The following is a 12,425-nucleotide window of genomic DNA, read 5'->3' on the forward strand; positions in this document are numbered from 1 at the left end:
TTTAGGCACTCCTGGCTGCATTAATCATAAAAATTCTGAGAAAATCTGTAACATATGTTTTTTGCTGCAGTAATTTTAATTAATATTTCTTTAAATTTATCATGTTTTCACCTTTTACATTTTACCTTAAGTTTTTTTTTTTTGGTTTGGCTTCTACTGGTCCCAGTATGTTGAACCTTTTTCTATTATTACTAGTGCCTATACATATATATCATGTATTATGTAGTACACATAAATAGTAACAGCACACTATATATATGTTGTAATGTAAAACATTACCTAAATATCTTCAAGAATAGGATGTCAGACATTCATTTTTCTTATATATAACTGATTTTTTCTGATTTCAGCAAGAAAAACCCTTGTTTGCCTTTTTTTCATATGGGCAGACACATTCCGGAAGCTGAGAGAATATTTGGATCGTTTACTATCCAGGTTAATCCTACATACGAAAAATACCACATGGAAGTGCAATAGGCACCAGGCAGGAGTGGATGGTCAATGTGTTTTCTTCCGCATGCAAAAAATAATTAAAATGCTCATAATATAGCGCTTGTTGGACCAATAAACATTTAACTGCGCATTTAACGCATTTCAAATATAAAAGCTTTTCACTCTCATGATTAAAGGAGATAAAAAAATAGCCCACAATTTGAGCCCAGGTAAGGAGACGCGAGGAAAAAAACAGCCTGTGCGCATGAAAGACGTAGCTCAGGTCTGCGCGAGCACGCTTAACGTTACACACGTTCCCGTGTTTCTCTGCGTCTCAGCAACAGTTCTACGTATAATACAGGAACTGTGATGTTCAAGCAGGGAAAGACGTTTCAGCTTCTGATGGCATATATTTATTAATTTATTTAATTCCGCAAAGTCCCCCGTAATGTCACGCTGGATTCCCACCAAAAAGGAAAAATATGGAGTTGGTAAGTCTTGGAATTTTCTTTATTTAATTTGTTTTGACATTTTGAAATACGTTCGGTCGTGTGGCAGCACTTCTTGCTTGTTTGCACGGAAGTTTACCAGTACAAATCAAAGCCACTCAGCAGTTAGATTTACGCGTTTAACCCTATTTTTCCAACCGAGTGATGTCTAAAAGCTGCTTCACAAATGTGACAGGATTTAAACGTGCAGATATAACGCAGCGGAATAACAGATGAAGGCACCAACCTTACTCTGGTAGTCGGACTTTAATTAATACATTGTTGCTTTTCGTTGACTCAGCCATAATGGAGTACCTCTGTAGGATTTCGGTGATTAAAAACTATAATATCAAGTGATAACTTATATATCTTATTACAGTTGTGTGGCTTTGAAAAGCGGATAACTCATTGCTATTTTTTTCAGGTTTTGTATGTAGATTAAACACAAAATCAATCTGATACTAAAATAAAAAATGCAGCTTTAATACTTATTCATACTGCCAACTTGATCTCACACTCAATCTTAATATAGTTTCCTGAAATATCTGTGGAATATAATCTGTCCGAATAAAGGTCAAAGATTTGCTAATTCCAAGACTAGTTTGTGAAAATCTTTTAATGCTTATGAAGAAATTTTAGATTTATTTTCAGCATTTGTTGTACTACATTTTATAGTATTATATCTAAGTAAAATTCGCTGAATCTAACGTGTAGTGTTACTCTCTGGCATATTAGTTTTTAATAGACAAATAATGATTTTGCACTTATTTCAGAAATCAAATTATTAATTAAACCTCATTTCAGGAAATGTGACCTGTAGCTAAAAGGACAGGCGCTTGTGTTCAAATGCATGCAATAATTCATTGCATTTCCAAACATTTTTACAACCAGACAACTCCCCTGGCAATTATGTGTGGAGTGCTGTTAAATGTTGATATTGTTATTCTAAATTTTAATGCCACAGTTCAAGACCGTTTCTCTTTTACTTTGAGAGCAAAATTGATATAATTTTGGTAATTAGTTTATCTTGTGAGTCAGCTAACTATTGTGCTTGTACCTTCAGTGCAATATCATGGAATCTTGGTAGAGTTATGAATTTTGGCCTATGAAATTGTTACTTTCTTGTCATTGTACTGGTCCTCAGCTCAACTTGGAATAACAACAGACAAACTGTGATTAAAAACACTATGCCAAAATGATAATTCTTAACTTAATATGTCATTATGTTGGCTACTGTTTATAGACCAGTGCAGTGAAATCGTTGTAAATGAAAGCATTCCTTAATCTGGTTTCTTTATAAAGAAATTAAACTCTTGGTCCTTGCCAGCTATATTTGCTGTAGTTGGAGATGGGTGCTACTGCCTGTACCATACATTGGTAGGTAATTAGTTGCTCAAACGTGTCCATAGGTGTCAGTTTGAGTTAATGTGTGACTGTTCGGTGCCTTGTGATGGACTGGCTCCCTGCTCAGGGTGTGTTCCTGCCTTGTACCCAGTGTTTCCGGGTAGACTCCAGGGACACGTGTTTATAGGGACAGACAACATCTTTTTTCAACATTTTGCTTTAAAAAAAAGTCTCATTATGTCATGTTTTCAATAAGTAATCGATCAAATCATGACAACATTTTACAGCATATATAGGTAGTTTTCTTAGAATTAGAAAATGATCTGTAAGAACGCAAGGAGGATTTATTTTCTTTCTTGACTGGGTGTTTTGGATGAACTTTGCATGCCATAGCCTGAGGTATCTAAATCTGCTTCTCCTTCGTTTGCCACTCCTCTCCAAGACCTAGATTTGCATGGGTGTGGATTTCACAAAGGTAGTCATTTACTGTGCTTTCGGTGTTAATGTTTAAGCTGAACCTGTGCAGAACAGCCAAGGTCCTCATGCAAACTCAAAACTTTTAGATGATGTATAATAAACTTGTGGAAGAACAATGTGTTGGTAACTAAGATGTCTATAAATGTTTAACTTAGATTTTTTAAGACATTCTAAATGTTATATATTTTAATGCATGGAACAAGAGGCTTGCAGTGCAGTGGTATTAAGGAAGAGTGCAACAGCCTCTTACTCATCTGTGAGTCAGATTTGAGATTTGTAATGTGCTGTTCTATTTGAGATATTTTATTGAAAGCTACCTGCCAGAACAAGGGACAAAATGGAGCATGCCTGGGCAAAGCCTCAATTTCTGGCTTAAGAGAAGGAAGTTTTACACAATAAATTATGCTTTGAGAATATTTCTTATATTCAGTTATGTGTATATAAATACATAAATACTCTTTATGAGTACATAGATGAAATGTTATTTCCCCTCATCTTGTTCAATAGACATATAAACCCTCTACATTTTTTTCCTGAACAGCTGGATTTTGTTTTGTAAATATAAACAAATATATAATTTTATGCCTCCAACATACTCCAAAAATCTGAGACGGTGCACAATAAGAGTGAACAGAAGAGCGTAATTTCAAAACACAAAACACAAAAAAGTCTGTGGATATGAAATTTTATAAAAGGAGATGCCAAAATCTCAGTATTTGGTAACTGGGATTGTCTTGCCTTCTCATCTGTGTATCTTCAATAACAGCCCTGGACCCATATTTATAAGAGAAAACAAAGAACCATTTAAATGAGCAAAACAAACACCATGAGCATGGTGAAATAAGTTCATATGAAAATATGAACAGAGAATAAAGAGAACCAAGTGAAATTGGCTAAAAGCCAACTCTTCTTCTCACTTGATGCTCTGCTGTGCTGAAGTCAGCTGTAGCTGATTCTCATTTAAGGCAAAAGGCACAGAATCATGTTGTTCTGAAGAGGGCCCTTTTATACAGGAAAAAAATGTGCTTTGTTTGATCCTTGTGGTATTCTAATATATATACTACCTGGTGCTAAAAGCTCCTCATGCATGCTAAAATCAGGACTGTTCCAGTAATTGCATTTCTGATGGGCTTTCTCTCCACTTGTGTCTGATTTCTCTCTTCATTTGTAATCTGATCACTGGCTTTCTCTCCACTGTTATCTGATTTCTCTCGTCATTCATAATCTGGTTTATTTTCTTGATGTTCGATTTTATTTTAGATTGTTAGTTCATTTTCTTGTTTCATGCCCTTTCAGATAAAGATTTGGTTCATTATATCTTTTTCATGTCTTATTTTATATTTGTGTTAAATTAAACTTTCTTTGCCCTGTGAAGGAATGGCGTCCCCTCCAGGGTGTATTCCCGCCTTGCGCCCAATGATTCCAGGTAGGCTCTGGACCCCCCGCGACCCTAAATTGGATAAGCGGTTACAGATAATGGATAATGGATAAACTTTCTTTACTGCCAGTCACTGCCCTCAGACTCCATATAATACAAAAAATAAATAAAACGTATGTGTTTATAACAGTAAAAATAAGTATAATCCGTAGAGGTTTTTTTATCAGTGCGTACTCTAGAAGTAAACTGAAGACAGTGAAACACGAGCTGAACGCTGTTTACGGTGAACAATGTAAGGACAGTTGCGATGTAAAGAGTGATACAGTGGTTGTGAAAAAAAGACATGCTGTTATTGTGAAATATCAGTACGGTTAAAATGCTTCTCAACAAATTACTGTGTGCGACCTAGGGTTGGGTGGTATCCACATTTTTCATACCATCTCAAAATATTATCACAGTATACAGTATTACAGTGTGGAGGGGATGCTCCGTGAGGCTGCGCTGAGTCTTATATCTGTGAGCACAAAGTAAAAGTCATTTAGCTAAACACAGCCCAACAGTGCACACCGACACACATGTTGATGATAAAAACCCTTTCTGAGAGAGAGAGAGAGAGAGAGAGAGAGAGAGAGAGAGAGAGAAAAAGGTTGATTCTCAGTACGGAAATATTCACTTGTATGCCCTCTGGCCATTTTGAACTGACATCCACAGCTATCAGGAACATGAACTTCATGAAAGGTGAAAGGTCCTATGAAATCAATATATACTCTTTGCAATGATGTAGATGGCCACTCGCATGGGTGTATGGGTGCCAGTTCTTAACTTTGTGGCATTCTGAGGAGGTCTTGGTAATGTCCGCAATATGTATATCTATTCCTGGCCACCATATGTACACCATGGGCGAGACTCTTCATCTTATCCATGCCAAGTAGACCCTTGTGGGCTTTCCAGTACTCTTGTGCATAGCTTGGACGGCACTACTACACGTGATCCACACATTAGTGTTCCCTTGCGAACAGAAAGTTGGTCACTTCTTGCATAAATGTCAGAAAACATGGCATTGTCATACACTTTGGATAATGTAGGATCATTTCTTGTCTCTCTCTGAATCTCAGCATTGGTTACAGGCAGCTGTTCCACAAGCGTTGTATGGAAAATTTAGTTCCTACCGGCAGCAGTGTGTTCAGAATCAATACTGAGGCAAGGTTTGGGAGAAACTTGTGATTGTGATTTTCGAGGCCCAGATATGATCTTAACTGGGACACATTTTCTGGTCTGTGGGCCTTTTAGCACTGCCTCAACCTTTTTTGTGTGGACCAAATCTGATTATCTGTGTCATCCTTTCTTGTAACCAGAATATCATCCAGGTAGCACTGCGTTCTGGGTATATCCTAAAGTACTTGGTTCATCGCACTTGGCATTAGATGGCAGGTGTTGATGTGATGCCAAACACAAGCCGATTATACTGGTACAGTCCCTTATGCATGTTGATGCAAAAATCTCCTGCTTGACTCCTCCACTACCGTTTGAAGATAGACCTGAGACAAATCAATTTTTGAAAACTTCTCACCTCTGGCTAGTGAAGACAAGATATCTTCAAATCTTTAAAGGGTACTAGACAGTGCACAGCACTGGGTTTATGCTCACTTTTCCCTTAATTAATAACTAGGACTATGGGAGTAGACCAGTCTCTTCAATCAACCTTTGAGAGGATGCCAGATGCTTCCAAGTCCTGAATTTCCACATCAATTTTTGGACGTAGTGCATATGGCAATGGGCGTGCCTTGTGGAATTGTGGAGTTACATTGTCATTTAGTTCAGTTTCTGCTTTTAAGTTGGCCGACACCTTTCTCAAACACCTCTGCATGAGCTTTTAGGAGTTGTGACAGTTTTTGTTCAGAGCTAGTGTCAAGGCTTTGTGATATGTTGAGGGCCTTAGTAGCATGCCAGTCAAGCTGGATTTTTGTTAGTCTCTCATGGCCAAAAAGAGTAGGTGCTTCACTTTTCAAGACATAGAACTCTAATTAGTGTGTTTTGTCATCATAAGTCACATCCAGTGTAAATTTTCCTTTAGGTGACACTTGCTCTCCAGTGATGTCTTTAGCATTACTGACGTCTTTTCTAATGGTAACTTAGAAAACATTTGTATTTAGTTTAGAAATTACAGACAGTACTGAGCTTGTGTCCGACTCTGTTTTCAGCTTTGTTCCAGACAAATCTGTTGTAATCCATATTATTTTCCAATCCATTTCTGTCATAATATGTCATTCTAAACGTGCCCTAAACAATGGCATGGTCTGTAGGCTGTGATGGTTTAGATGCACTTCCACGTTCAGTGGGGGAGTTGTGGAAGTGCTCTTCAGCATATAGCTTGTAGGGTCTTGAATTTGGTTTTACTACTACTATTACAACTACTACTCAGACTGGTCCTGGTTGAGTTGTAGGCCTTAGCATCACCTGATCTGAAAGCAGTGTCTCATGCTTTCAGCAGCAGATGAACCTTGGCATTCATCCAGTGCTTCTGATTGTTCCTAATCTTCTCATTTGATAGAGGTGACATTGTCAGTACATGAGATTTTATAGTCTGTGATGGCTGAGGTGTGTGTGTGTGTCCAGGTCTTTGTGAAAGTCCAGAGTGATGTGTGACAGAGGTTTTTGGAGAAACATGTTGCCATCTTTTTTCTGGGATGTTTTTTCCTATTTGAGTAAGACAAGGCCAATCCATGTTCTGCATGTAATCACAAAAGAATGGTTCTTGATTTATTTCAGTCAGAAACAAGCGTAGCATAGCTGCTGACATCTCCGTTTCTTCACCCAGGGCTGTCGGACAGTAGTAATGGACATACTTCACAGATTTGTTAGCACACAATGTTAGTTCCAGAAGATGCCGTAGACCCTGAGCTCTCCAGAGTAGGTGGTTAATAGATGTTTCAGAGTCCAAGAAACCAATTGTTGATCCCTTCATTAAAAATACAGTAAATATATTAAAGTAAACCAGTTTGGCTCTGTTATAGTCTTGAACCCCCCCCCCCCCCCCCCCCCCCCCCACACACACACACACACACACACATTTTTAAATAGTGACACTCTAGTGACACTCTCTCTCTAGAATTACACTGCAGTTTATATATAATATAAATAAGCACATAATAATCATGACTATTTTGAATGTTTGTTTATAGGAGTTTATAGGAGGAGTTTATAGATTAGTGAATATGTCTGACCTCTTTTAAATATTGGTGATAGCCACACCTTTCTCAGAATTTTTTTCATAGAATATTTTATTATTCTTTTTGGAATGTTGTTTTTGTGTTTGGTATGACTTCTCAAAACACACAGTATCAATATTATAGTTTTGAAAACATATTTAGAGTGCTTACTATCTCTTTGAATTTTTCCATCTAGCAACCTATAACTATGATGCGAATAGGGAAGAGGAGCTCTGTCTGCAGGTGGGGGACACAGTGCACATTCTTGAGATGTTTGAAGGTAAGTGTCAAGCTTGTACATGTTTGGCTTTGTGTTAAACATGATACTGAAGGCTGAAGTGCTCTGTAATATTCTTAATTACTACTGTAGATTTGAAAAACTGAGTTTTCATGGACATGAAGCAGTACAAGTAGAATTGTCCTTTAGTATTTGCATAAATAATACTGCATTAAATTCTACAATCTAATATATCATTTTCCACCAAAAGCATTACTGGCATGATTGCTTATACTAATCCTATATTGGGATCAAATTCTGGTAAACTTCTGTGTCACTTTGTTGTAATGATGAGAAAAAAGAATGTCTCTAATCACACTAATACACTGTTCTTGTCATAATTTTGTAACATTTGATAATGCATCAAAATACATACAAAAGTAAAATGCCTATAGGAAAATACTGTCTGCCTATATTACATGTATTTTTAATTAATGAGCTTTTTAAAGACTATGGAAAGTGTCTTAATATCATTTAGATGTTATTAACAGGATAACCAATAACACATACACACACACACATATATTAGTAATGTCCTCATCAAGTTTTTTGTCACCGATCTGAGTCTTTTAATATTTGGCATTTGCCAAAATGAAGTCCCAATTCAATACTTGTTTTCCTATATAGTACTGTTACTCAGTGCACACTTCATATACATTATATTAAAATCAGCTGGACATTGAATATGTCTGCATCCAAGATGCTGCTTAATTTTTCTATAACAAAAGTTGTCTTCACAAAAAGCACATATAAGTAATTTGTCAATATTATTTTTAATCTTATGAAATTATCTAATGTGATTTTTATGTATAAAGAATTACTTTGGTTCTCAAAGTCAGTGAGCCTTATTGTCACCACAGATGTGTTGAAGGAGAAATGAAATGTGGTTTCTACAGAACACTATGTGAAAAAATGTATACATTTAAGTTAACAAGTTTTGACATACCACATAGGATGCTACAGTCAGAATAACAGTTACCTTGGTTTTACCTCAGAGCTATAAATGTATCCATGAATTTTTAAGAGGAGCAACTTAAAATAATAATAATAATAATAAAAAAAAAATGCTACATTTAAGTTATTAAAACCAATCACGATGCAAGGAGCAGGTCTGCACTGCTGTTCAGAACAACCTTCTTAATAATAAGAATAACCACAATAAAATAACCATAATAAAAATAATAACTTTATTTATATAGCAAAAATATCCAGCAAATAAATACAACTAATTTTAAAAATATTCATCATCATCATCATTTTCTTCTCCGCTTCTCCATTTCAGGGTCGCGGTTTTAAAAATATTAAGATTTTAAAAGTACAAGAGCAGAACATAATGAAAGACAAAGCAGATCACTCAAATCATGGGGAATAAGAACAAGTAAAACCATAAAACCTAAGAAAATAAGAATCATAATTAAAAAGGATAGATAGAGCGTCACTGGAAGAACAGAAAATAGAATAAAATAGAATAATGTATAATAAAAAGAAATAAAATAAGACATAATACAATAAATATATGATAGTAACAGATAAAGTAGACTGTCTGGCTAATTATAAGCTCTTTTTAAAGAGGAATATTTTAAGTCATCGTTTAAAAATGTCTAGTGAGCCTGAGTCTCTAATATTGTAGCAGGGGGGTTATTTAGTAGAAAGGACTTAAAACATTAGAGACTGTGATGTAGGAGGGTAAGGATGTAGGATGTAAAACTTGTAGAGTTTTATATACAAAAGATTTTAAAATATATTTTATAATGTACAGGAAGCCAGTGCAATGTAGTTAGAATCAGAGTAATGTGCTATCTCTTCCTGGTTCTTGTAGCAGATTTCTGAATTGGCTGAAGTTCCTCAATTAAATGTAGATGTTATTTCTCCTTAACACTGCTGATTCAGATCTGCTAGTCTTTTTGGCTTTGGAGCCATCTAAGAGTATTTCTTTTTTTTATCCACATTCAATTTACAACCCCATTTCCAATGAAGCTGGGATGTTGTGTAAAACAAATAAAAACAGAATACTATGATTTGCAAATCCTTTTCAACCTACATTCAATGAATAAACTACAAAGACAAGATATTTAATGTTCAAACAGAGAAACTTTATTTTTTTTCCAAATATTCACACTCATTTTGAATTTAAGGGATGTTACTGATGGGACAGAGAGAGATTATCAATACATTATTCTATACAAGAGTGAATACACTTCTTCATTGAGACTATTATCTTTTCACTCTACTCCACCTACTGGATAATTTAAGCAACTGCATAGAGGATTACTGCAGTATTTTAATCTAATAATAGACAAATATATAGATTAATATTAATTTATATAATTAGAATATTATAGAATATTACATAGAATATTGAGCTACTGGGGGTTCAAATTCAAATCACACACTAATTCTAATATATATATATATATATATTAGACATGTCAATTATATAGACTTCAGCCTGTTCATAAGAGCTATTCTACAGCCAGATCAGTTACTGTTTAGGAAAAATTTGTTCAAGATTTAGGACTAGCCAGTTTTTTTGTTTTGTTTCCCCCCCCCCCCCCCCCCCCAGGGCATCTGGTCACCCTATTGTGGACAATTTTCACACCATTTTCACCTTTCTCTTTCACCAGAACCTGGCTGTTTTGTCTTGAAAAATAATCAAATATCCATGGCTGACTGGATAATCACACACACACACACACAAACACAAGATATGTTAGGAGTTGGTGGTAATATCATTTATATCATGTCTTCTATTTTTTCATTCTAATACTATAACTTTAATTAGCCAGTACACATACAGACAGTAGTAGTCTAGCACCTTGGCTCTACCAGTGGTAAACCATCTCTTATTTCCAGTTCAAACATTTAATAAAATAAAGAGTGATGTATGATTCAGTTCAGTAAACATGAGGAGTGCTGTTAATGATAATGTATTGGTACTGACAGTGATAAAGTACAGAAATCATCATCAGAACTAGTCACTTACTGAACTCACCTGCTAACACTGGCACACGAGCGTCTGTGCGCTAGGCATGGAGGTTGGGAATGATGGGATACAGAATGGATTCTGTGTGTGTGATGTGTGACGTGATGGGGCAGGGGGATTGCTGTATTGTCTTTGTTAAAATATTTGGTTTAAACCATATTTACTTGCTATGGATGTAATTTTTTTATTTATTTTTTCTACAATTTAAAAAATATTTTTTTGTCTTTTGAGAGAGAAACCTAAATAACTATATTAAGGAAAATAATATTTCTTCTTACATTTTAAGGGTGCTTGGATTCAAATTATGGGTGATTCAGGCATCCCTAAAAATGGGCTAGAAACTGGATAAGCAGTTAAAGACAATGAATGAATGAAAGTCCAGAACAGAATATGTTTTAGTCTTCTCACTATTACAAGTCTGTTCGGGCATTATATGATGTACGGGCATTATATGATGGAGAAAGCAAGGATGAGAAAAGAGAGAGAGAGAGAATGAGCAGCCTTACAAGAGTTAATACTGGACTGAATTTACACAGTAGAGTTTACACAGTGTGTTGTGCTGTAGTTAGTGATATGTTTTGTTGATGAAAGTGTTATCTGTTTTTTGAGAGTTACTGAGCCGTGAGCCAGGGTTTGCGGCTACTAGTTTAAGCCAGATTGGCTCACTTTTTTTGTGTTAGACATACATTCTGGTACTTTTCTGTTGCTGTGATTATAACAGCTAGAGTACCACCAAAGTTACACTTTGGTTGTAATAACATGGTCCAGTGTGTATTAGGAGCGATATATTATCAACAACATTTTATTCGATTTCACACTTCCTTCCTGCTCAATATCAGCTGAAGTCCCAAGAGCCATTCGCTACTTATGTAAACATCATTTGGTGAGTAGGTAAGGGAGAGAGAGTAAGAGAGGTGTGTGTGTGTGTGTGTGTGTCTGTGACAGAGAGACAGGGAGAGTGTGTGTTAGTAGAAATCCTGAGAGACAATTGTGTTTGAGTGAGAGGGAGAGAGAGATGTGTGTGAGACTTGATTTTACAGCAGTACTGTAAACATGAGTTACACTCAGCAGCGCTTGGGGGTGCTCAGGAGACAAAAAATATTTTGTAAATGTGCATAGACAGACCTCAGCTGATAGAGAGAAACTTACTTGTAGCAACATATGGGTTCTCTTTGCTGCTTTCAAGAAGTCATCTGAAGTTCATATGAATTAATATATGTATATGTAGTCTGTGTCTTTGCTAAATAAATTGCACCATTTACAAACACATTATTCAGCTATTCTCACTGATAGGGTGGGGTGGGGGCTAATGGGCTATTATCTCTGACAATGGGGAGGGGATTTCTCACCTGTGTAGCGTAGTAACAGTATTTGAGTTAGTTATGTTTAATGGTGATTATCACTTATAGTAATTATTACTGAATTTAGATTATAAAAATATTAATAATTTATCAGATATTGAAATACTGTCAGCGCTAGGGGTAAGTTCTCAGAATTTTCAGACTCTTAAGGAACAAACTCCACACACGGTATTATTTCAAATAATGGAAATACTTTATTAAGAGGAATGATAATAAGTAGATAAACATAGCACAATCATCAAAATCTCACAGAATCAACGCAGTTCGAATTTAATAATTGGCTAGGCTATATGACTTGTGAATAATATGTTGCTAAATGATTTAATCAGTGTATAAATTTATCAAGAGACTTAATTCGGCATCAGTTTCTGAGAATGAGAAATTTACTTGCTTGCTTACTCTTTGTCGTTATCAGAACCAAGCCGATGGGTCCAGCAGATTTTCAATCTGTTCTTCCAGTGCTTGACTTGTCACAG

At 35.7% G+C, this 12,425-nt stretch overlaps 1 protein-coding gene across 2 annotated transcripts in view; it reads left to right on the forward strand.

Moving 5' to 3' along the window:
- Window positions 1-503: 503 nt before the first annotated feature.
- The window catches only part of dock5 (dedicator of cytokinesis 5), a 208,447-nt gene continuing 196,525 nt past the window's right edge, over window positions 504-12,425 (forward strand). For both annotated transcript variants that reach the window (XM_066643473.1, XM_066643474.1), the window contains exons 1-2: window positions 504-923; window positions 7,525-7,608. In XM_066643473.1, the coding sequence (XP_066499570.1) occupies window positions 881-923; window positions 7,525-7,608 (127 nt within the window). In that variant the 5' untranslated portion in view covers window positions 504-880. The remainder of the gene's footprint in view (window positions 924-7,524; window positions 7,609-12,425) is intronic.

Source organism: Hoplias malabaricus, chromosome 14 (genome assembly GCF_029633855.1).
Source record: "Hoplias malabaricus isolate fHopMal1 chromosome 14, fHopMal1.hap1, whole genome shotgun sequence".
Taxonomy (NCBI): domain Eukaryota; kingdom Metazoa; phylum Chordata; class Actinopteri; order Characiformes; family Erythrinidae; genus Hoplias; species Hoplias malabaricus.